The 26,555-nt window shown below is 46.1% G+C and overlaps 1 protein-coding gene across 1 annotated transcript; it reads right to left on the bottom strand.

The window, feature by feature from the left end:
- Nucleotides 1–13,869: 13,869 nt before the first annotated feature.
- On the bottom strand, nucleotides 13,870–19,575 carry Tektl1 (tektin like 1). Its single transcript, XM_048439610.2, has 7 exons — nucleotides 18,906–19,575; nucleotides 17,363–17,467; nucleotides 16,049–16,247; nucleotides 15,565–15,731; nucleotides 15,362–15,457; nucleotides 15,152–15,265; nucleotides 13,870–14,188 (listed from the first exon to the last, which is right to left on the bottom strand). The coding sequence occupies exons 1-7, from the start codon at nucleotides 19,473–19,475 to the stop codon at nucleotides 13,940–13,942; spliced, it is 1,500 nt and encodes a 499-aa protein (XP_048295567.1). The 5' UTR covers nucleotides 19,476–19,575; the 3' UTR covers nucleotides 13,870–13,939.
- Between the last annotated feature and the right edge of the window lie 6,980 nt (nucleotides 19,576–26,555).

Here is a 26,555-nt window from a genome sequence, read left to right as displayed (position 1 = left end):
ACATAAAATAAAAAATGAAAAATGAAAAAGGGGAAAAGAGTGTTTATTTGTTGGGGGGAGGTAAGGGTTTGGGAGATGACTCACTGTGTAAGAGAGCTTGCTACACAAGCATGAAGACATGAAGTTTTAAACCCAACCACCCAAGTGAGAACCTGGGCATGGCTCCATGCATGCTTGTAACCTCGGTGCTGTGGGGAGGAGAAACAGAATGGATGTTGGGGCTTGCTGACTGACAGCCTAGCTCTAGTTCCAGTAGGAGATCCTGAGTTCAGGAAAGGCAGAGAGTGGTAGAGCCAGACATCCAATGTCCTCTGTCTTTTGTACACACTTAGGTGCATACACTCCACTCTACATGTGTGCACATGCCACATACATATACAGCACACATACACAAAGAAAATAAAAATGAAATGTGTAACATGAGGGCCTGCTTGGTGGGATTTCTGTCCTGCCAAGTTCCCACAGCCAGTAATCCCCAAAGAAATTACACAGATGTCTTCATAAGTTATAAACTGATTGGCCTGTTAGTTCAGGCTTTGTATTAGATCTTATAGCTTATATTAGCCCATTATTTTTTTTTTTATCTATGTTAGCCATATGGCTCGGTACCTTTGCTGGTGGGCAGGTCACACCTTCCTTCTTCTGTGTCTGGGCAGGACTGTGGAAAAAGCTTCCTTCTTCCCAGAATACTCCTGTTCTCATTGTCCTGCCTCTACTTCCTGTCTGATTGTCCCGCCTATACTTCCTTCCTGGCCAATCATCATTTATTTAAAACATAATTGACAGAATACAATTGTCCTGCACCAAAAGTGTGTTTGTGTATGTGTATATGTGTGGTGTGGTGTGCGTGTGTGTAAGTAATGTTATGTATGTGTGTGGAGTGGGTGGAGTGCGTGGTGTGGTGGTAGTGTGTGTGTGGGTAGTATATGTGTGTATGTGGGGTGTGTGTGTGGTGTGTGTGGTGTGCATGTATGTAAGTGATGTTGTGTATATGTGTTGGGTGGGTGGAGTGCGTGGTGTGGTGGTGGTGTATGTGTGGGTAGTATATGTGTGTATGTGGGGTGTGTGTGTGTGGTGTGTGTGGTGTGCATGTATGTAAGTGATGTTATGTATATGTGTTGGGTGGGTGGAGTGCGTGGTGTGGTGGTGGTGTATGTGTGGGTAGTATATGTGTGTATGTGTGGTGTGTGTGTGTGTGCATGTGGAAGCCCTAAATTCATGTTAGAAACCACCCTCCATCACTCTTCCTCGCTATTCACTGAGGTAGGGTCTCTCAATCAGACCCAGAGCTACCTGAGAAGGCTAATCTTGTTAGCCATCTTGCTCTGGGGTTCCTTTTGTCTCTACCTTCCAAGTCTAGAATTATGGTGGGCTGCCCAACCATCCAGCACTGATTTCTGTGGATTTCAGATCAGAGCACTACACTTCAGGCTCCTGAGACAAGTACTTTAACCCCTGAGCAAGATCCCTCACCCCAAGATGCTCCTTGAATCCATTATTTCTTCTTCATCCTCCCTTTCCTGTCTTAAATGTGATGATCAACACCCATGACCTGGGAGGTTGCGGGACACACTCAGCAGACCCTGACTAAGTAATGTGGATTAGATCTCTGTGCCTTTGAGATACTGGCTTTTCCCTCTGAACAGACCCTGGTCCTTGTTGGAGAAGGTGGATAGGGACCAGAGGCTGATACTCGGCCTATGCTGAGACAGGTCTTCCAGGGAGGCCTTGGTTTGTGGCTTTGTAGGATGTGATGACTTCAGAGCAATTAGCAGTAGCTGAGTTGTGTTTATTAATGAGGTACAAACAAACAATAAGGTGGAAATAAAGGAATAATTATTGTGTGCTAGTACAAACAAGGAAAAACAACAATTGTGGTTATTCTTATAACTGAGAGTCACAAACATGTTTGTGTGTTCAGAAACAGGTGAGGAACGAGGTGGGAAAGAATGAGGGGGAGGGAATTCCAGTGACATAAGAAAGAACCTAGATGGAAGATTACTTCTGGAAAGGGATTTCAGGGGAATCGCTTGCACAAGGTCATTTATCCACAGGGGACGGTTGGATGCCCTGTGACAGTTCCATGCTAACTGACAGGACAGTGTTATATCAATTTTTAGGTCAGTTTCTTAGTATATAGAAGCAAGGGCTTCTCACTATGGTGTTTCCACACATATGCATCATTATACACTATTTGCTTCCCTATAATCCTCTCTCATCTTTTCTTTCCAACCCTCCATGCTCTCTCTCCTCATAAAAAGTCTCCCTTCCGCTTTCTGGTCATATATATGTATATATGTGTATGTGTATATATACATGGCATATATGTGTGTATCTATATTTCTCATAAAAGACACTGTGATATGTTGTCTTTCCCTATATAACCTTCTCTTGTTCCTTTTCTATTGATTCCTCTTGCCTTTCATAGAGTGCTTTTGACTCCCTCCCCCATCCCTCTCCGTGTGCATGTGCATGCATGCCTGTGCATGTGTAGGTCAGAGGAGGATGTGTGTGTGTCCTGTTCCATCTTTCAACATCTTATTTCCTTGAGACAGAATCCCTTACTGAGCTTGGAGTTAAGTTGATGGCCAGCAAGCCCCAGTGAGCCTCTTGTTTCCGCCCCTCACAGTGCTGGGGTTACAGGTATTTATGTGGGCATATCAAGCTTTTTATGTAGATACAAGAATTTATAATCTGGTCCTCATGCATTTGCAGCAAGTACATCTACCCACTAAGCCAGTTTTCTGGCCCCTGGAGGAACTCCTGATACTCAGAGGAGACACTGGAAGACATGATTAGGTGGGAAGTACTCTTACTGCTGAAGAGCACTTACTATGCTACCTGGAAACTCAGTGTGTTTATGTGACCATGTCCACAAAACACATTCACTCAGGACTTCCTCTGCTCCCCTGATACCCCTCTTCATAAAGTACCAACAACAAACCAAAGTATAGTTCCATCAAAGTGGATGATGGAGAACCAGTGAGTTTGCTGGGTTTACTGAATCTGCTAAGAATGGTTGAAAGGTTGCCTACAAGAGCATGGTTGACTCCAAAGCAGCTCCTCTGGAAGTCTACCCAGCATGAATTACTGCTTCCCTACAGCTGTGTAGATGGCACCCCATCTGTAACCCTACCCCCAGCCTAGCTACTATAACTCCTCACAGACCCCAAGGCCATGTGCCATTCAGGCAGAACTGCATACAAATGACTTGGAGAAGCAGCTGGAGTTTCATGTGAGGTTTCAGTGGTCCTCCTTATACCTCCTTCTAGGAGGGAATGTCAACACTCAGTAAGCCCCATCCTGATGGACTTGTGTAAGAGTGAGCACAGCTGATCTGATGAGGATGATAACTACTTTGTTCAGAAGACAACAGTCTACAGCAGATGGATAAAATCTCCTGAGATCTGGCCTTGGGGACCTACTTCTGCTTCCTGGAGTCCATGTCCCACAGATACTTCAGCATCCCAGAATATTGTAATTGACTGGGGATAAAGGGTTCAGACATGGGGACATTTCAGACTGAATCCATAACAGATATGAGGGGTCTATGCTATGCACATATGTGGCTCTGTTATTGAGTCCCATTGTCTTGTGAAATGAATGTGTGTTAATTAAAGGAAACTTGTCCTTCCAAGCTGACCCTGAGAGGCACTACATTTAGTTCAGATCTATTCCACTTTGGTACAGTTCACATTAGAAACATCTTTTATTTATTTTGACAATTTCATACATGTGGACAGCTCATCCCAGTTCCCCCTCCCAAGCCTCAGACATTCCCAAACATGTCCTCCTCATCTTTCTCCTCCTCTCTCTAAATTCAATCAGTGTTGCCCACTGGATGCTGACCAAGCCTGTTGATCTGATCTTGTGTGAATGCCCACAGACACAGTGAGTTGAGGGGTGCAACCCCGGCAGCTTGTTCAGAAGACAGCATTTCTTAGCACTTATTTCTATCCTTTGGCTCTTCCATTCTTTCTGCCCCTCTTCCTCAATGTTCTCTAAGTATTGAGGGCTGATATAAGTGTTGCATTTAGGGCTGAACACTCCACAGTCACTTATTTTCAGCACCTTGAGCAGTTATGAGTCTTTATGTTAATTGTGGCTCTCTGTAGAGAGAAGATTCTCTGACGGTCGAGAGCGGTACTCATCTATTGTTATGACCATGCATATTTATTGAGAGCATGTCAATTTATCACAACCATATAGTAGGTGTCCCCTAAGGCCTATGATCCTCTGAACAATAGGTTTTGACCAGGCTTATGGTATCAATGGTGGACACCTTTTGGCAGAGTGCTTCTGTCACAGTGGAGGGGTGTCGAGTGTCACACTGTGGGACATTTAGCAGTGTCTCATCTCTTGACTCCTTGCATTTCAGCATCATTTTCCACCCCGCTATTGTGACAGCCAAACATAAATTCAGATATTGTCAAATGTTCCCAGGTGCCACAAACATACCTAATCCAGAGACATTGATTTTATTCGCTCATTCATTAATTGATAATTTCACACAAGTATACTATGTATTTAGATCATATCTAATGACAGTCCTGGCAAGATATACCCATTGGTGCAATAGTGCCATGAATACTACAGGAGTACCCGATAGCTATCTAATTGAACTTAAAGCCTTCTCTACAGAACTCAGTGTCTGGTGTTTTAAAACTGGCAGAACATTGTTTTAAGCCTACTTCCCAGTTGCCACATTCCTGGAACTGTCTACCCTGTGTTTGGTTGCTCATGTGTTGGGAAACTCACTGCTTCACAAAATATTCCCTCCAAAGTTATGCATTTTCTCTAGAGCAGATTGGGGGGAGCTGGGTTCTGGGTGCAGGGTCTTCTTTCCAGTATGGTGAAGTCCTTGGAATTAGATAAAGGTGAGGCTTTCAGAACACTGAAAGGCTGATAAATGTCTTAGATAGGGTTTCTATTGCGGAGAAGAGACACCATGACCACAGCAACTCTTAGAAAGGAAAACATTTAATTGGGGAGGCTTACAGTTTAGAGGTTTATCATCATGGCAGGAAGCTTGGCAGCATGCAGGCAAATGTGGTGCTGGAGAAGGAGCTGAGAGTTCTACATTTAAATCTGCAGGAAGAGTGAGACTCTGTACTTGGTTTGAACTTCTCAAAGTCTAGTGACACACTTGCTCCAACAATGTCACAACTACTCTAACAAAGTCACACCTTCTAATAGTGCCACTCCCTATGAGCCTATGGGCGTGATTTTCATTCAAATCAGCACAGCCTGAAACTTTATGTTGTGCGAATTTCATCTCTTAATAAACAAACAAAGCAAAAGATGAGAGTGGTGACCTCACTACACGCCAGGCACTGGAGTAAGTGAAGTATTACTTTAGTGGGTCCCCACAGCAACCCGACAAAAAAGGCACTAAAAATAAAACAAAACAAAAAAACCCCCAACAACAACAATAACAATAACAACAACAAAACCTTCCTCAGTTTTACAGGACAGAACAACCCAGCATAGAGAGGTTAAGTAAGTAACTTAAGACAACCCAGGAAAAAGTGGAACTCAGGGCTGTAGCTTGCCAGAGGAAGCTGTGCTGCTTCTTACAACTTGCTCCTTGCTCTTGCTATATAGCCGACCTTCCATGGGACTGGGACTTGTAATTTTCCTGCCTTGGACTCCCAAGTGTTGGTTTGCAGGTGTGTGCCACCAATCTGGTGGGTAAGATTGTAAAGGAAATCTTCTGATGTGACGATAGAGAATCGACCACACAATGCTTACAAAAACACCTGTGAACTTCAGTTAAACTTTGCTTTTTCAGTTTTATGTGTTTAATACACATTGACTTGCTGTCTGCTGTGTGCCAGGGGCTAGAGGGAGAACTGAGGGCCATGATTTCCTTCTCTGTGTGAGAGAGGATGCTACAATTAACTGACTTTGAAGAAGCTAAGGAAGGCTGGTGGCCTCTAGAAGTAGGAAATATATTTTTTTTTGCAACCCACAGAGGTTTCTATAGTCATCCTGGTAAACTCATTTATGTGTGTGTGTGTGTGTGTGTATGTGCACATATGTATGATGTACCTGCATGTATGTGTGTGTGTGTGTGTGTGTGTGTGTGTGCGTGTGCGTGCCTGTGGAAACCAGAGTCAACTTACCCTTTTTCCATCTTATTTTTCTTTATTATTACCGTTTGTGATGTGTGTGGGTCACAGGCCCATGTTGTGGTATGTGTGGAGGTTACAGGACCAATTTGTAGAGGTAGTAATTTCCTCCCTCTCATACTGGAGCTCTGAAATTGAACTCAGGTAGTCAGAATTGAGTAGCAATCTCCTTTAATCACTGAACCATCTTGGCAACTCTATATTGACTTTTTGGGACAACCTCCTGAGGTTCACTGATTTGGCAACACCGGCCAGCCAAAGAGCTCCAGGCAACCACCTGTATCCATTTCCCCAGTGCTGACATGACAAGCATATGCCATCATGCCTGGCCTTTTATGTAGGTGTTGGCCATCCAACTCAGGTCCTCATGCTTGCAAGGCAAGTACTTTAATACTGGACTCCCTTCCTGGGTCCAGTAGACCTGTTTTGGATGTTTAACACTAGAACCATCCTAAAGGTTAAAAGTACAAAATTCATCGTACTTTATTAATAGCAAACTTTTACAGAAATGAAAACGGCTGAAGTCAAGAGAGAATCATCTGAGATGGCGGCAGAGTGAGGGTGGGGCGAGAAAGAGAGAGGGTAATTGTATGTATGTCATAGCCTTAAGGGCCACAATAAACTGTGTCCTGTCACAGGACAGAGTCTCCAGAATGCTGGAGATATATGGACAGGGCTGTGCCTGAATAAGAGATGTACCCCTAGAGGTTCTCATGTATTTGAACACTTAGATTCCAGGTGGTGGGGCTGTTTGGGGAGGTTGTGAAACCTTTAGGAAGTATGTCACCGGGGGCAAGCTTGAGGATTTATAGCCTCCTTTATTTCCTCTTGTATTTCTCTGTCAGCTTCCTATGTGTAGCTAAAGATGTCATCAGCCAGTTTCCTGCTCCTGCTGCTGTGGCTCCCCACTATCACACACCCTATCCCTCTGGAACAGTGGTTCTCACCTTGTGGGTCATGACCCCTTTGAGGGTCACATATCAGATATTCTGCATATCAGATATCTATGTTATGGTTCATAACACTAGCAAAATTTCAGTTATGAAGTAGCAATGGGATCATTTTATGGTTGGGTGGGTCACACCCACTGTATTAAAGAGTAGTAAGCATTGGGAAGGTTGAGAACCATTACTCTGGAACCATACGCTAAAATAAACCCTTTTCCCCTTAAGCTGCTTTTGGTCATGATATTTTATCATAGCAAGAGAAAAGTAACTGCTATAGCCAGGCAGGAAGCTTCATAGGAACACCCAGGCTGATGGTGGCATGGACCACAAACTAGGGTTAGGGTGAAAGGAGACAGATGTGTTTAAGATTATTAGGGGTGCTATGATTTGAGTGTGGTTCATCCCTCAGTATTGGAAGCCTGGACTCTAGTGTGGAGGCATTAGCAGTTTGGGGATCTTTAAGAGGTGAAGCCTATCATTGGATGGCCACACATTTATGCACATATGAGGAACACTAATTAGCTTCATGTTTGTTTAACAAAAGAGGTATGAAGGTAGGAGAGAGCCATGGGGGTGCGGACCTAAGATTTAGTTCTAGTGGGAGTTATTACAGGAACAGGCCTCACCCAGAATCCATTCTTGTCTTTCTGGCCTGTGACAGCGTTTTAGTTTCTTTTGTATTGCTGTGGTAAGATATCAAGACCAAGACAATGTATAGAAGAGTTTATTGGGGGCTTACAGGTTCAGAGGGTGTGTCTGTGACCATCATGTGGGGAGCATAGCAGCAGGCAGGCAGCTGAAGCATTAACTGGGAGCTTACATCTGATTTTCAAGTTTGGGGCAGTGGAGAGAGCATGAGTGATAACTGGGAATTTCATGGGCTTTTGAAACCTTAAAGCACCCCCTCCAGTGACATTCCTCCAGCCACAAAATCACACCTCCTAATCCTTCCCATACAGTTGCACCAGCTGGGGACTAAACATTTCAGTATATGAAGTATATGGGGGCCTATACACGCCATTCTCTTTTAAAGACCACAGGAGGGCTCTCTCATACTTACATGTTATATATCATAGGTTCTCACCAGAGCTGGTTCCATTTTCTGTGTCCTTGAGTCTCTAGAAGTGTGGACTGAATACATTATTTTTCTTCATAAAGTTATTTAGTTATAGTAGTAAAAAAGGGTGGATATAAGAAAAATCAATATGATATTTTGCAGAAAAATTGCTTTGTCTTGTAGCACATGCTTGCAATCTCTATTACAAGGAAGCTGAGGCAGGAGGATTTTGAGTTTAAAGCCAGCCTGGATTAGTTTGTAAAATCCTGTCTCAATAAGTAAGCAAGCAAGTGAAATAAACAACAAGAAAAAAAAACTTCACACTTCTCATGCTTAACAATGTATTATTTTTGCTTTTCATTTTCGTGTGTGTGTGTGTGTGTGTGTGTGTGTGTGTGTGTGTGTGTGTGTGGTGTGATGCTGTTACTTGGGAGATGTGAAGAAATTTCTGCTGAGCTCAGATAGGGAACCAATGACAGACCAGACCAAAGTACAGATACCACCATTGTCTAACTTAGTGAACCAATTTTACTGGGGTTACTTATAGGAATATGGGCAAGAGGTTACTTACAGGACCCAAAACGATTCAAAGACAGCTGCATCACCAAAGCCTTCCCAGTATAAGAGCTGGAAACCCGGATCACAGTGCACAATCTGCAGCCACTGGGAACCCAGATCTCAGTGCATAGTCTGCAGCCACTGGGAGCCTGGAGCACAGTGCACAGTCTGCAGCCACTCAGCAGGTTATAGAGGGTGTCCTTTCAAGGAAGCTCAGTTGGTCTGAGCCTCTTCCAGGAAGTTTGACTTGTCTGAGAGTGACTCTGGGCAGTCTTTCATGTTTATATATATTGCAGAGGGGAGAAAACTAGTGAATCTGCTCAGTTTCAGGGATTTCCTGAAGCTATTTTGAATTGTATAATGCTGTGTTATTAATAAACATTGTTAATAAAGCTGATTGGCTGATAGCAGGGCAGAAAGAGATTGAGCAAGATGGCCTGATACAGGGAGAATGCTGGGAGGGAAGGGTAGAGTTGGGGCAGGTGCTGGAGACACAGGCCAGTTGTAGGGCAAGCAGAATGCATAGAAAATGAGGTAACAAGCCATGAGCCACGTGATGAAGCATAGATAAGAAATATGGGTTATTTTAAGTGTAAGAGTTAGCTAGTAACAAGCCTGAGCTATTGGCTGAGCATTTATAAGTAATATAACCCTCTGTGTGGTAGTTTGGGAAGTGGCTGCTGGGTATTTGGGAATAGGCATTCTGGACAGGAAAACTCTGCTTACAATATAATTTTGTCTTTAGGATACAATTCCCTCCTCCCAAGTACAATCCATTGTTTTACCCCCTTGTAACATTCTGTCCTAAAAGACCATGTTTCACTCTGGCTTTACCTCTGATGTCTTAATTGGTTTCTCTCAAAGGAAACTGTTGCACAAAGGTGTGTTGTGCTTTAACTGGTAAACCATCTCTCTAGGCCTAGCAGATACTTCAAAGTGAGATTAATAAGACCACCGAGCAAGTGAGTCAGCTGTGGCCAGCATAGAAGGGAAGACTTGTAGACCTGGACTATTTCTTCTTTAGAGAGACATCTATTTGGCTAATTTCCTAATTTCACATTGGAGTACCTATTTTTCAGTTTCATATATATTCTAGACCAGTGGTTCTCAACCTTCCTGATGCTGAGACTCTTTAATACAGTTCCTCATGCTGCGGTGACCCAACCATAAAATTATTTTCATTGCTACATCCTAACTATAATTTTGCTACTATTATGAATTGTTATGTAGTAGCTGTGTTTTACAGTGGTCTTTGGTAACCCTGTGAATGTGTCATTTGACTCCCAAAACTGTCATGAACCACAGGTTGAAAACTGCTGCTCTGGGCATTAGCCTGTTCCTCAATCAAATGAAGTAAATATTCTTTCTCATCCTGGAGGCATCTCTCCACTCTATGGCTCCCTTTGCTGTGTGGAAGATTTTTCATTGATACAACCCTGTTGGCCAACTCTTGCTCTTGTTTCCCGTGTTTTTGTTGCTAGTATTTACGAGTCAGACTGAGTCCTGTACTCGCTGAGAAGCATATCTGACCCGTAACACAACCCCCGGCTTACTCCCTCTTCTCTACAGTGTGGATCTGACACCCCCTTATGGCCTCCTGGAGAAAGTGTCTCACTGAGTCTCAGGAATTCACCCCTGGGACTCAGCTGACACCTCTGAGGCTGCGGTAGGATTGTGAAAATGCCACATGGGAAGATTGTGTAAGGCGAGGTGACAAATGGGTCTGTGTCAGCAAGGATGAGGGCAGTAGCCTACAACCCGTGGGGCAAGGTGTCATTTGCAAAAAGAGCATTTGCATCCCCGAGGATGGCTTCTGAGAAACAACAAGCAGACCTGTGTGCTGGGAAGGAAGGTCCATAGCTTAAAAAAACAAGTGGTTCTACCTATGCTGAACAGCAGCCAGCGGGGTCCACCCTGCAGAATTTCCTAACAGCTTCTTGCTTCAGGTCCTTGAAACCCACTTGTGGAAAAATCCCAGCAGTTAATAGCAGGTTGGTACTGCACTATCACCAGAGGTTTTCTTTGTAAACAGTTAGTTGTCCTAGCTATGCTTTAGAAAGCCCCTGTGAGCACTGAGTCGGTAAATGCTGGACCATGGCTCTTTTGGGAAACAAAAGGTGAGCTTCCTGTGAATCTCTGACCACATTGTAATCAAAGATCCACACCCAACCTTGTTTTCAGCGTCCATTTAAAGGCACTTTATTTAGGATGAAGATATTGCTGATGCATTTACAGTAAACAGCATTGTAGTGCAAGCTTAAACGAAGCTAATATGACAAGTCAGTCTTGTGTGTGTGTGTGTGTGTGTGTGTGTGTGTGTGTGTAGTACAGTGTATATGAATGTATGCGTGTATATGAATGTATGCGTGTGCATGTATGTGTATGGCTCATGTGCACGTGTGTAGGAGGAGTGGGCTGCTTGTTTGTCCCGGCCACCCGGCTAGCTTTCATCCGAAATAACCACACAGAAGCTGTATTAATTAAAACACTGCTTGGCTATTAGCTCTAACTTCTTATTGACTAACTCTTACATATTAGTTTAACCCATCTCCGTTAATCCGTGTATTGCCACATGGCAGTGGCTTACAGGAGATTCTAACCGGCGTACATCTCTGGCAGAGGATCCATGGCTTTTCTCTGACTCTGCTTTCTTCCTCCCAGCATTTATTTCTGTTTTCTCTTCCTACCTAAGTTCTGCCCTATCAGGTGCAAGGCAGTTTCTTTATTCATTAACCAATGAAAGCATCACATGAACAGAAGAACCTCCTACACCACACGTATGTGTATGTGGAAGCCAGGGTTGACATTAGGTGGCTTCCTCTGTCACTCTACCTTTGGTTTTTGGTGACAGAGTCTCTCGCTAAACCAGGAGCTTACCAATTGTTCAGACAGGCTGGCCAGCAAAGCCAGGAATGAGTCTGTCTCAGGCTGCCCCAGCTCTGAGGTTACAGATTAGAATTGCCTGGTCTGACTTTGGTTTGGGTGTTGGGGATCTGAACTTGGGTCCTCACTCTTCTGACTGAGATATCTCCTCAGCCTCCTCTGTTATTAAGTTTGTCCTTTGGCAATTTCATACATGTATATGATCCATTCTCACCCCCATCCCGTTATCTCCCTCCCATCCCTATCAATTCTCTTCACAGATTGATATCTTTTTGTTTTGTTATCCGCTAAGTTTAGCAGGGATTTCTGTGTGACCATTGGATTAGAACAATCCACTGGAGCCTGACGGGTTTATCAGTGGATACTCAATCTAAGACATTGACTTTTTTCCATGAATCTACCAGGAGCCCCCAGGGAAGGATAGGGCTCCATGAATCCCTCCCCCATCCATACCTGACTGTTGAGAGGTAAGCTGCAGGCTGCCTCAGCTGCTATGAGTTTGTGATTGCATCTGTCCTGTCTAGAAGATGGCGTTCTTTAGCCATTCACCTCTGGCTCACACATTCTTCTCACTCCCTCTTCTGCAATGTTCTCTGGGCCTTAGAGGGAGCGGTATAAATGTCTCGTTTAGCCCAGCCTCCTTTTTGTTTTTGAGGGTAGGTTTCTTGTAGCTCAGGCAGACCTTGAACTTTCTGTGTAACTGAGGATGAGCCTGAACTCTTGATCCTCCTGCCTCCACCCTGATGCTGAATGACGGATCTGTGCCAACACACCTCGCAGCATTTTTTCCCCACAGAGACACATCATAACCTTTTTGCACTTAAGGATCTTAAGACAGTGTTTCTGCACTACCCCTGGAGGGCATCTGCCATAGTGAAGCCAGGAGCTGAAATGAGACGTGCCATCTCAGGGTGCTAAGCAGACTTCCAGGAGGACACATATTCCCAGTTAGGGAGCTGAAGCAAGGAGGCAGGCCCTCTCCTGCTTTGTCCCTGCTAGGGAGGCCTGCAGCGAGTCAGAATGACTGGAATTTCAATGCTCTGCGACTGTCTACAAATGACCACAAAAGTGTCACAAGCTTTGATTGGTGGCTACAACTTTTCCTAGTGAGAAGGGGGACTCACAAATATGGAATCTGATTGGTGAGGTTCAACCCTCATGTCTTTTTCTAAGTTCCCTTGGTTTGGGGTTGGAGAGATGGCTCACTGGTTAAGAGTGTGCACTGCACTAGCAGAGGGTGGATTTTCAGTTGTCAGCTCCCAGCATCCATAAAGGGTTGCTCCCAATAACCTGCAATTCCAGCTCTAGGAATCTGACGCCCTCTTCTGGCTTCTGTGGTCAACCGCACTCATATGCACACAGATCTCCCAATATAAGTACACATAAAAAACAAAAAGCAAACAAACAAACAACCCCTTCCTGTGGGTGTGTTCCTTCCTGATCATTCCTGTGGGTGTGTTCCTTCCTGACCAGTTTGGGGAAGGAGGAAGAGGCTGACAGATGCTGATGTAGAAGTCTGAGCCCTAGAGTCCTGAGACTCTTTTCAAGTTCACCCTGGTTGAATCCATAGTGTGACTGCCGTAAGCAACACCCCCACCCGTCGGTGATTTCTAGGTCCTAGGATCCAGGGAGAACAGACAGCAGAGTTCTTTGCTGGTGTTTGAGGTAACCAGAGCACACAGGAGGAGCTGAGCTACAACAGGATGTGAACGGGCCTCTCCCAAGAGAACACAGCGGGCTGCAGGGGGTGGATTTGTGAGCTTCACTAGGTGCTCAGTGCTGCCACCTGCCTAGTTCTGAGTCTGGTACTTTTTGTGGGGTGAGGATAGAAACAGAGACCAGAGGCATTCTGCTAAGAGAGCAGGCCCTATAGCCTTGGATGGGGATTCTGTGTGAGCTTGGGCAATCAGCTTAACTTCTCTTTGCCTGGGTTTCATTTCATTTCATGAAATGTTAATAACAGTTCCATGTTACTGCTCAAGTTCCGATAGGGAGTAGCTATACCACCGACTTCCTACAGATAAACTCATCTGTTCTTACCACAACCTTTCAGAACAGGGGTTGTAATATTCATTTTACAGGCCAGAGCGACTGAGGTTGGAAAAGGACAGTGTGTGCGCGACCCAAAGCCTCGCAGCTTGAAACCAGGGACCAGGGACCTGGATTTGGATCCTAAGAATTTGACAGCAAGTGCACATTAGGTTTTGTGGTATGATTGACATACAGTAGGTGCCTAATAAGTGACAATATCTTTAATTATAGTTCTGCTAGAGTGCGTTTGAAGGGAAGATGAGTCAGAGGGGAGTGAGAGCTATCTAGCTGGGGACATCTCTCCAGTCGCCTGAGCACAAGGCCAGCTGTGGTCACTTGGGGACAGTACTGGTTCGGTCGCGCGGTGGTGTACGAGGGTCCCAGTCGTTGACCAGGCTCCGTGCCTGCGCATAGCACACATGCGGGTGGCGCTGGCGTTGGCGCAGGCGCACGACATCGTAGTCGACGTCATGTCCTGTCTTTTTGCATTTGAGGCTCCAGGCGAGGTTGTCGTGTGTTATGCGGAGCTCTTCTAAATTCTTTTCCATGTGCAAATTGTGGCGCGTCAGCTTGTCAGTACCCTGGAGAAGAAGTGGGCAGCGGTCTTGCTGGGGAAGGGCGGGGCCTCGGCGAGGAGGTGGCTAGGCTGCACTGGGAGGGGCAGGTCCTGGCAAAGGAGCAAGGGGCTTTGCAAGGGGAGGAACAGTGCTTTAAAAGGGACAGGGCAGCAGGTCTGCTGTAGAGGCTCCGGTCTTGTGGAGAAGGGGCGTGGGCATTCTGCGCAGGGGAGGGGCTTTTAGGAAGTATTGCAGCTAGCAGTCTTTCTGAGGAGGATCGAGGCTGTGCTAGGGGAGGTGAGGGCTGTTCTGAGGCAGAGCGGAGCCAAACTGGGAAGGGGATGTGTTGCGGGCGGAGTGGGGTCTCGCCGAGGAGACTTAGGCTGGGGAAAAATTGGATGGTGTTGGGGAAGAAGGGACTGTGCTGGGAAGGGAGTGGGCAGTGCTGGAGGACTGGTGAGTCAAACCCAGAGCCTTGAGCTGATGCTATATCGGGCAGGCATGATCGTAGAGTAGATGCAAAGAGGGTCAGAATTTTATGCAGGGGGCAGATGTTAACACTTGCCAGGCGTGCCCCGCTTTCGAAAAGGCATAGCTGAGGAGGTAGATGTCAGTTGCAGAGGTCCCAGGGGGGAAAAAAAAAAGCTGACCCAGGTTCGTGTGAAAAAAACAAAAGACAACACACACACACACACACACACACACACACACACACACACACACACATAAAGGGCTGAGATGGCTGAGGGAGGGGATGCTCTTACAGCAGGATGTTCCGGGAATGGTGGATCACATCTGAGCAATGTATGCTAAGAGTTTCAAACCGGACTGTGGGAGGGCCAAAACGAGAACGGTGTGCAGCAACGTGACTGGTCTGAAAAGCTGTTGGTGGCAGTCCTGCAGCCAGCAGTTCTTCCTGGGTCAGGTAGGTGTACTTGGGGAAGGGAGCTTAGCAGGACGTGGCCCCCACCACCCCGAGAAACAAACCTGGGCAAGGCGCGTAGCCTCGGGGAGCTGGGTGCCCACGTGTCTCTGATACATGCGAACCAAGGGTCTGTTCAGCTTCTCTCGAGCCTCCAGGTTTCTTTTCAACAGAGGACCCTGGCAGAGTTTGTTGTGGGGAACAGTGAGGCCGAGAGCCCACCACATACATGCACTCCCCGTCCCTTTCTTATAGAATTCTCTCTCAAACCTCACCTTGATAAGGCCCCTCGTGACATACATCTCTTGATTGAATTTCATGCACCGGTGGATAGTTCCCCTCATTAGCCCTAAAGTCATGGTCATTCTTTCCTGCAGATGGGGGAACACAGAGGTCTCCAACGGGGCCACTGTCCCTTCCTTCCCCCCCTACTCCAGCAGTAGCCACCCTCTGGAGCCTCTCCAGGTTGCCTGGGCACCTTCAACTCCGAGGTCTCGCGCATCTTCTGTGTCAGTATGCCGCATACGCGGTCGCTGATCTGCTGTTGCTGATTTTGAATGTCCACCTCATTCTTTGCCAACTCCGCTAAGGTGTCTTTGGACTCCATCAACAAGCGCTTGGCTTCAAACAAGGCCTTAGCACAGGCTGTGAAAGCACACGATGCCCATGGGGGCCACAGGTTGCTATCTCCCCCCCCCCCCCACACACTTACCCATTCTAGGATGGTGGTAGGCTAAGGGTGAAGGGCCATGAATGAAGGACTGGGAGAATACCCAGGTAAGGGCTAGTAAGTGAGCATAATTTAAATTGTGCCTTGGATTGACTTCTTTTGAAGTGTAACCTGTGAATGTATGGGTGTTATTGGAAGTGTCCAGGGAAAGAGGCCAAGCAAGGCTGTGTACTTAAGGAACAGTTAGTTAATGGAAGGTTAGGTTTAGCAGACACCTTCCCGTGGTGCCTACCTGGGGTATATGTGCCCACAGGGTCAGGGGGAGGTGTTTTCAGGCCCTGAGTTCGAGGAGTTGGGGGTCGGGTGATGTCCACCCAGGAGTGGCGGCCAGCTTGCTCCAGAACCTTGTCCAGTGGCTGGTTCATGAGATCCACAGCTTGAAGCCTTTCCTGGTAGTAGAAGTCCAGAGTGTCCCTGCAGGAGGCCAGAGCCTGAGAGCCAGAGAAAGAAGGCAGAAAGTTAGCCTGGGGGTTGAGGGTAGGGCTGAAGCCACCCCAAAACACAAAAGCTGACTCAGCTCATTGTTAAAGTGCAGCCCAACTTCATCAAAATAGAAGTCTTTTTGCATATGTAAATATCCTTGTAAACACATCTTCCACCTAGATGCTGGAGAGGCTTTTTAGAAACCAGTGCTTTTTCCTGGTGCCTTTTCTTTTCATCCCCTGAACCAAGCTGGTAATTTTGCACGTTCTTGGTTTTTTTTTGGGGGGGGGGGGCGGTAGCACTATAGACTGGTGCCTGCTTTGATTTTTATTTCTTAAAGCGTAAAAAAAAAAGACTTATTTATTTATGTATATGAGTGCTCTATCTGTATGTATGCCTGGATGCCAGAATGGGAATCAGATCCCATTATAGATGATTTTAAGCCACTGTGTGCTTGCTGATAATTGAATTCAGGACCTCTGGAGAAGCAGCCATGGCTTCCTAGGGACGCCTACATGACATATACAACCTCCCCTTCCAAAGTATACATCATTTAAAATAATCAAAAAACGGTCCTGTGGTATAACTCAGTGTGTTCAATCCTGGTATTTCAGAAAATAATGTTTTTCCTACATGAATCTAAATATTCATCAAGTCCCTACTGTGTGCTAGAGTATGCTGAGTGGGGGCTCGGTGCCCTGCTAACAGAGACAAATTGGTCAGATACCATTCCCACTTAGAGGGGTCTGTAGACAGAACTGACTAGCAGTCGAGAATCAGGAGAAGAGAGCTGTTTAGTTATTTGCTGTGGTTTTTAAAAAGCATTTTTTATTGCCGGGCAATAGTGGTGTACACCTTTAATCCTAGCACTCCGGAGGAAGAGGCAGGTTGATGTCTGTGTTCAAGGCCAGCCTGATCTACAGTTAGTTCCAGGACAGCCAGGACTGTACAGAGAAACCCTGTCTCGAGAAACCAAGAAGTTTTTATACTAATTTTACACAGCGGGCTTCACCGTGACATTTTTCTAACTGCACACAATGTACTTTGACCTTATTCATCCCCACTTCGGTCAGAGCAGTTTGTGCCTTAGGCACCCGGATGTCCCTCTCCAGTACCCCCTAACCTTGAGCAAGGTCTCCGATTTTTCCATGTCTTTCTCCATTTTTCTCTTCATGGCCTTCAGCTCCTCTTTCTCCCAGACCAGCATGCTGTCAGCCTTGTCTGGAATCTAGAAAACAAGGCAAGAATTTCTCTCAGGAGAAGGCTGGAGGTGGGGAGTTATCGTTCATAGTGGAGGGGACATCACATCCTTGTGAACTGCAGAGCTTGGAACTTGCAATTGGAGGAGTTTCACTCCATTGGGAGTGGGAAGTGGGTCTGAGACCTTTTATATTTTTAGTGTGAGCCTAGTCTTTAAAGGTTGAGCCATCTCTCCAGCCCGGGTCTGGGGCTTTTTAAAGTTTGATCACCGGGCTAAGTTCCAGCCTTCAGTGCTAGCCCCAGCGGCACTCTCAGTCATGTCTGACTTTTCTGTGATGTGAGTATTCAAACTCAGGTTCTCATGTTCGCGCAGCAAGGGTTCTTACCCACTGAGCTATCCCCCTAGCTCAACGCTGGACTTTATTTTCCATTTTTTTTTTTTTTTTTATTTTTGGACCCTGTCCTGGAACTAGCTCTTGTAGACCAGGCTGGCCTCGAAGTCATAGAGATCTGCCTGTCTCTGTCTCCCGAGTGCTGACTTCCATTTTGTGTGGGATTGTGGTTCTGGTTTGAGAACCACAGTGTCATCAAGTACCCATATGAGGGTGTGTATTTCTCCCGTGAAGTTGGGGCACCATGGCGCCGTAGCCAAGGCAGACCCTGTGGGTCTGGGGAACTGTTGGAACATGGGTAGAAGTGATTTGATGTTTAGACTTGGGGCTGTGGATTTTCCTTGTCGGGAAGATTTTCATGCCCTGTGACTCAGGGAGGATTTGGAACAGTTTGTCTACGGACTGGGGATTTTATCCTTTTGTAAGCAGCCTGACAGGAACGGAGATATTCTAAAGAGATACTCGTGTCCTTCTTGTGTCCTTCAATCTATCAATGAACCCCAGGAAACTGGAATTCACCCCAGACCCCTCATACTGGGAAAAGAAAGAGGCCTGGTGCCTGCTGGAGGAGGACTCTTTATTCCAGAGAGGAATTTCACACAATACTGCTGGTCAGACTACCTTGTTGGGGAGACAGAGCTGAGTCAAAAGGTCAGCTATGAGCAGGACCAGCTTGACTCGGACTGCTTAGATGTGGCATTGTGGCTCCCTCTTTAAATTTTAATCTCACTGAGGCCCTCGAAGATGGACAGAAGAGGGTCACTGGATGGATCTCTTTATCCCTCTTCTTGGCGTGGCCTCATTGATTAAATATTTTTTTTCTGCTTTCTATTATAAATTTGGCTGTTCTAATTGGCTTATAGAGTACGGGTGGCCAAACTTTGTTTCTTGGGGGTACAGATTGCCACTCCAATTTTGTAATACTTAGGGAGACTTTTTAGGCTTTGGAACTTGGAGGCATAGCCACCCTATCCTGGGGTTGTTCTCGCTGGAAATGGAGCATGGGAGGTGTTGTCCATCTGAAGAAGGAAGCGTCAACCTCTGCCTCTGGTGTGGTGGCGGGGAGGGACACACCTTCTCGGACTTGGGTCGGTAGCTCCGCAACTTGACGCTCTGCTGGTTGATGAGCAGGCCCTTGCGCACCTCGCTGAGTCTGCGATCGCTGGCTTCGCGCTGGCGCATCAAAAGCCGCAGTTGCCCATTGATCTGGTGCTGCGCGCGGCCCAGGCGGGCGGCAGTGAGGCGCGCCCCGCGAGCGTGCGCGTGTACCACTTCGGCGGTCTGCTGGGCCCGCGCGTCGCGGTGCATAGGCAGCGGTAGGCGCGCGTACCAGGCCGGGGGCTTCATCTTCCCTTTCCACAGAGTGACGCCTTCTCCGGGCGGTGGCTTCTCCAGGGTGCCGCCGCCTTTCAGCATCTCCACCCGAAAGCGCCAGGGCTCCATGTAGGCGGCGCGGCCCAGGTGGCGAGCCAAGTTCGGGTCCAGGACACTGTCTTTGGGCTGCCACATGGTCACCGCCTCCTGCCCGCAGCGATCGGTCAGAAGGTGCGCCTTGCGCGAAGTGGCCTGGGCTGCCTGGCGCCATTCTGGAGCCCCGACGCGCGAGTCCTGGCCGCGGTCTGTGGAGGGTAGCACCACAGGCATGGTTCCTAACTAGGTACCCGGATTTGGGCCGGGATCCCCTAGCTGAATGGGCAGGGGTTCACGTACCCCTAACCACACACCTGTCTTTACTGGTTGCTAGAATGAGTAGCGCCCAGAGCTCCTCTCACCATGGCGACCAGGAGGACAAGCACGCAGATTGCATTCCAGGAGTGGGGGAGGGGAACAGAAGCTGGAGAGGCGGGATCATACCTAGAAATTCCGTTAGGCATTTTTGAGGAATTCACTTTATGGAGTTCCTCTCGATTTTTGATTTTTGAAAGATGTCAGCCAACCTATCCCTACTAGCAGATGACACCGTCTTGTATTTTGAAAATCCTAAGAGATCCACGAACAGTACTAGTACTATTATCAGTAGTCCTGAGGCACACTCGAATACCATATGCATCTATTTCGTGTGTGTGTGTGTGCACACGCACGTGTGTGTTTGTGTTTACAAACTACCACAGGATGTGTGTGTAGGTGAGAAGACAGTCTGCGGCAATCGGTTCTCATCGTGTGGGTTCCAGGATCAAACTCACCAGGTTTGAAGTCAAGTGCCTTTAGCTGAGCCATCTGGTTGGTCCCCCAGGTATGCTTTCTTACTCTTGGAATGAACAATCAAAAAACTGAATTAAGAATACAATTCACGGAGCTGAGGAGATGGTTCAGTTGGTAAAGTGTTTGTTTTACAAGCACAGGCGCTGAGTTTGACTCCCAGAACCCACGTGAAAACATGCCAGTTGGTTTGGTGGTGAGACTCTCTCGGGATACTGAAATGAGGATTCCTGGGACTGACTGGCCATCAGCCTACCCTCCAGCTGGCCATCTCTTGGCTAGTGAGAGACTCTGACTCAGAAAATGATGGAAGAGACATCTAAGACAGCTGAGGTTTTCGTGCACCTGCACACTCATACCTTAAAAAAATACAACTCTATTTATAATAGCACCAAAAAGATTAACATACTTAATATTCCCCAGCTCTTAGGACATTCTAAGTTATTTTCTCACCTCAAAATTTAGAACTAGCCAGCTGTTGGTGGTGCACACCTTTAATCCCACCACTCTGGAAACAGAGGCAGGTTGATCTCTGTGAGTTCGAGGCCATCCTGGTCTACAGCGATAGTTCCAGGGCAGGATCCAAAACTACAAAGAAATCCTGTCTCAAAAAACCAAAAATCAATCAACCAGCTAGCCAAACAAATAAACAAAAAAACAAACAAACAAAAAACCCTTCAGACTGCCTTACAGGAGAGCAATGATGGGCCAGTTTTGTTTACAACCAGGCCTAAGTGAGGACTACTTAGGTATGTGTAATTATGATCTCTTCTTTAACCTCTTTTCAGAACCCCAAAGGTGGAGACTTGGGGGTCACTGAATCTCCTTGTCAGTCTTTTCAATTTGACCATAGTGGATAAATCTTTCTTTTCTGCTTTATCACTATCAAGTTGGCTGTCTTAATTGGTTGATAAAGGATGGCCAATCACCTGCATGCACGTGGGGCACAGGAACTCACATAGGCACACACTCATAGTCTTAATTAGTATTCTATTGCTGTGAAGAAACACCACGACTAAGGCAATTCTTATAAAAGAAAGCATTTAAGGTTTGTTTCAGTTTTAGGGGGTGAGTTCATGGTCATCATGGAGAGAAGTGGGCAGACAAGGTGCTAGAGCAACACCTGATCTAAAGTCAGCAGGCAGAGAGACAGAGACTGGGCCTGGGGTGTGCTTTTGGAACCTTCAAGCCCACTCCCAGTGATGCATCTCCAACAAGTTCACATCTTTCATCCTTCCCAAACAGTTTCTCTAGCTGGGGACCAAGTATTCAACCATATGCATTTATGGGGGCCATTCTAATTCAAACCACCATGACTTAGTCACAGAAAAGATGTCATCTCTAACTCCCGGTTTTGATTCTCCGTGCCAGCTCTCAAATCTCACTTGTGACCTCAATGGTGCACTGCATTCTTTATTTTCGAATATCTTTATCTCTTATTTGGCAATTTCATACATATTTACAATGTATCTTGACATTATGGACCTCTAAATCTCCCTTTCGACTCCCTCTGGATACCACCCCATCACACCTCCTTGTGCTCAACATCTCTTCTCCCTGCTCCTTTTCTTCTGTAACCCACCGAGTCCAGTTAGTGCTGCCTGTGGGGACATTGACTGTTCTCGGTGGCTCAGTCTGGTGCAGATGACCACAGCTGCGGTGGGGCTGTTACTGCAGTGGCCACATCCTGTCTGGAAGACAGCATTAGACATTCTTCTCCACATCCTCTGGCCCTTACATTCTTAACTGCCTCTCTTCTGTGATGTTTCCTGAGTCTTGGGGCATGAGGGTTAGCTCTGATTTAGGCTGAGCACTCAACAGTTGTCCCCCCCACATCAGACAGGACAGGGTTTCTCTGCGTAGCCCTGGCTGTCCTGAAACTCACTCTGCAGACAAGGCTCGCCTTGAACTCAAAGATCCGCCTGCGTCTGCCTCCCAGTGCCGTAATTAAAGGTGTGTGCCACCACCACCTGGCATCAACAATATTTTATTCTTAGTACATCGGCCAGTTATGATTCTTTGTCTTAACTGCTACCCATGGTAGAAGCAGCTTCTCTGGCCAAGGCTGAGAGCAGTGCTAATTCATGGGTATAAAAAGAATATTTGGAAGGCAGTTTGTCAGCATGCCCTTGTAGTCAGACAACAATACTACGTTCCTCCTAGGATTATGAACTCCAAGGTCACTGACTTTTGACCAGGTTTATATCACCAGTCATGATTTCCTTCAATGTCCCATTTTAGATAGTTGTCTTTCCCAACTTCTCTACATTTGAAGACAGGCAAACCATTTTCTGCTCTACATTTTTTTCTAAATTTATTTATGTCATGTGTATGGGTGTTTTGTCAGTGTGTATGTCTGTGCAGCGTATGTACCTGTTCCTGAGGAGGTCCCATGAGGGCACTGGATCTTAGGGTTGGTCTTACAGACAGTTGTGAGCTGGGAATCTAATATGGGCCCTTTGGAAAATTAGCCAATGCTCTTAACCACTGAGCCACTTCTCTAGCCCCGATTCTGTTCTACTCTTAAACATTCTACTTTTATTTTTAAGTATGTATATGGTTATATATCTGTGCAGGGAGATGTGCACATGAGTGCAGTTGCCCCAGGAGGACAGAAGAGGACATTTGATCTCCTGGAGCTGGAGTTACAGGTGGTTGTGAGCTGCTGGACTTGGGTGCTGGGATTCAAACTAGGGTCCTCTGCAAGCCCAGTGCACATTCTTAATTGCTGAGCCACCGCTCCAGCCTGCTCGAACTGTTTTAAAGCCTACTGCTCACACCTGGGTTGATAGCTATTATGGCCTGGCTCTGCAATGTACCCCAAAAGCTTGCATGTTGTAGACATGTTTCTCAGCAGAGTTTCATTCAGACATTTGGGAAGTGATTGGTTTGTGAGAGTCTGACCTCATCAATGGATGGACCCATTGATAGTTTTATATCTTAATGAGGTATCATAGATGGTATAAACTTTATGAGATGGGGCCCAGTAGGAAGCAGGTCACCATGGGCACACTCTTGAAGGAGATATTGTCCCTGGCCCCCTCCTTTGCCTGTCCTGGCTTCCATAGGTGAACAGCTATGCCCCACCATACTTTCCCTACAATGACACTCTGCCTTATCACGTGCCACAACAATGGATCAGAAACCTCTGAACTCATGAGTCAAAGTAAACGTTTCTTCCCTTAAATGTATTCCTCCAGATATTTTGTTCCAAGGTGACTTGCACCAAAGATGTCTCAGAGGAAACACCGATCACAGTCTGAGATTGGCTCACAGTCTCCAAGAGATTAATGGTGTCTTCCCAAAAGTGTTTCCGAAAGTTATAGTCAGCTCTGTGTGGATACCACACCCACATATCCAAACAGCTACAGAGACATACTGTATCTAAACTGAACATGTGTTTCTTCTTCTTCTTCTTCTTCTTCTTCTTCTTCTTCTTCTTCTTCTTCTTCTTCTTCTTCTTCTTCTTCTTCTTCTTCTCTCTCTCTCTCTCTCTCTCTCTCTCTTTCTGTATACACACGTGTAGGTGTGCATTGTGTACATACAGGTGGGAGCCTGAAGTTGATATCAGGAATCGTTCTCAATCACTCTTTTACCTGATTCAATGAGGCAAGGCCTCTCAGTCAAATCCAGAGCTAACCGATATGGCCAGTCTATGAGTCAGCTTGTTTAGGGGATTACAGGCAGGGTACCACACCCACCTAGTATTTATATAGGCTTCAGGATATAAACACCGTCCTCATGCTTTAGGCAAGCATTTAGCCACTGAGCTATCTTCCCAAGCCCTAAATTTTTAAAATCACTATTCACTAAGTGATAGAATGAATATAAAAACTACCTACATAACACCCAAATATTACAGTTTAAGAGATAGTTTAGCATATTCAAGAGGATATGTGTGGGTTCTAAGCAAATAATATATATTACTTCAGAGGGGGGATGTGACTATCGTGGATTTGGTATCTGAGATGGTCTGGGAACCTCCGCGGCACGAAAGGGAGGACTGTGTACAGGAGGCCAGCATCCCTCGAGCCGTATGCATGCCAATCTGGTTATTAAGTGTTCGATAGCTTCATGCGTTTATGTAATCAAGTTTAGTCGCTTTCACTCAGTCCCCCACCCTCCCCGCCATTTCCTGCTGTACCAGTCTTCTCAGAAACTCCATCTTCTACTTTCATGTCTTTTTGTGTGTGACCTGCTGAGTTTAATTAGAGCTGCCTGCAGGAGCGTGATTATTTACAGGATATCACTGAGGGAAATAACATCCCTTCCGCAACCGCAGTTAACTGCCAGGGTGGTGGTGGTGGGGCTTCATGGGCCCCTTCCTCATCTAAGATGAAATACTGAGGGTCCCACTATTTCTGAATATATATTCTTTGAGAATCTCATATGGGTATAAAATGCAGTTTGATTATATCCATCTTCCCTATAACTCTTGCTGGATTTACCTCTCACCTCCTCACTTCATGTCTTTTCTTTTTTACATAAACCACTAAGTATAATTAATGTTACCTGTATACACACACGTATGTTGGCCAATGCTCTGGAGCATGAGAAGCCTAGTAGGGACCATGAGAAGGATCCAACCCTGTGAACGTAGGTTGTTGGGGTCCAGGCCTGACATAAATTATTTCTCAGACCCGAGGGGAGGTGTGGGAATAAAGACACAACTCACATGACTTCATCGGGAGGTAGTTTTCAGGGATCCTTCATGAAATCTTGAGTTCACATCCTGAAAATTCACCTGCGTTTATTCTCCAAACAGCTTTTGTACCAAAATGTAACCTGAGGGGGAAATTAATTAGCATTCTGTTTCCTAGGTCACACCCCCACTTTTCTATGTCCAATTTGTCGAGTCTTCCTATCTTCCTGCTCTGTCACATAGACTGAATTAACACCTCTTCCCCAGGCGACCTTCCAAAATTACAAAGAAGGAGCAGAGTGACATTCGCACATCCTGACCCTTTGTTAGGATGGCATCAGTTTGCCTGGAAAGGCTGGGTGACCACCTTCTGGGTGGCACGTGCACACTGTGGCCTGAAATTCTGGCCACCACACAACGTAGACATATGGGCCTGTATAATACAGCCCTATAATAGGTCTTGTGCAGAAAGTCACAACTGCAGGGAGTACCTGCGTACAATGGTTGTGCCACATCCAGATGGCATCTTTTGGCCGCACTTGCCCCTATCCTCTGCCTTTTAGGCTGTATAACTAATGTATGCACTTTGTGGAAAACGTGGAAAACACAGACACAATGAAGAGAATGGAACTGATTCACCTTTAATCTTACTATCCAGAGACATTCATTTTAAACATATTCTTTGGTTCGCTGTGTCCATCTCGCTATATGCCCTACTTCTTTCTCACTCAGGTCAATGGGGAATTGCATTTCTTTGAGAGCTTAGCTCTCTGAATTTTATAAATAACACATTATAGAGTTCCTCCTTCTGACTTTTGGCTGAGGCTGTCTGTTCCATATTGCGTGTGTCAAGCAGGTAACAGAATTGCCTCCTCGGTGAGGTAGAAAGTGGCTGGGTAGGTGAGTGGCTGAGGAGAGCCTTTGAAAAATTCCGGCTCCTCTTTCCTTTTTCTTTTGCTATCACATGGAAATGCCCTTCGCTCTGAAATCTTGGCAGGTAATTATCAGAGACCCTTTTTTATGTTCCCCGATGTCTTCCCTTCTGGGGCACTGGTTTCTACTTTTAGCAGGTGCCCCCTTTCTCTTGGAGATAATCACATCAATTGGTCTCTCATTCCAGAGGGATGTGACCTAGAATCTGTTTTGTCTTTGAGAAACGAGGTCGCTTTCCTGGTGGAGGTGTCAGGCGACATGGGAAGCCCCAGGCTGTGTGGGATGCTTTCTGACCACCTCCTGTAGAGGTGGTGACCATATAGGTCAATGAGTGATAAGGATGAGTTCGTGGGGCTGTAACCTTATTGGCCCTTTGAATTGACTCAGGCCAAAGTCATCAAGGGCCTTTGCATTTAGCAGATCCTACTGTTTCTTTTCCAGTTTTTTACAACTTGACTCAGAGGTAGTATTTAAAATTGTTGAATACCCAAAACTTGATTCCATTCCTGGGACAGTTAGCTTTAAATGCCAACTTTACACCATCTAGAATTAATGGGAAATAAGTCTCAGTGAGGGACTGATTAGTTCAGGAAGATCTGTGGGCATGTCTGTGGGAGATTGTCTTGATTATTGATTGATGAGGAAAGACCTAGCCCACCGTGAGTGGCACTATTCCCTTGACAGGGAATCTTGACCTGGATAAGTGTAGAAAGGAAGCTGAGCATGAATGAGCATGTATGTATTCACAGCTCTCTTCCCGTCACAGTGGATGCAGTGTGACTAGCTGCTTCAAGTTTCTACCTTGACTTCCCTGATGTGATAGACTGTAACCCGGAATTATAAGCCAAATAAACCCTGCCTTCTCTAAGTTGCTTTTGTCAAGGGATTTTATCACAGTAGCAGAAATGAAACTAGAACACTTCCCTTATATTCTTACATATAACTTTTCT

The sequence above is a fragment of the Myodes glareolus genome, chromosome 6, assembly GCF_982192425.1.
Source record: "Myodes glareolus chromosome 6, mMyoGla1.1, whole genome shotgun sequence".
NCBI lineage: Eukaryota > Metazoa > Chordata > Mammalia > Rodentia > Cricetidae > Myodes > Myodes glareolus.
This window is presented reverse-complemented; position numbering and strand designations above follow the sequence as displayed.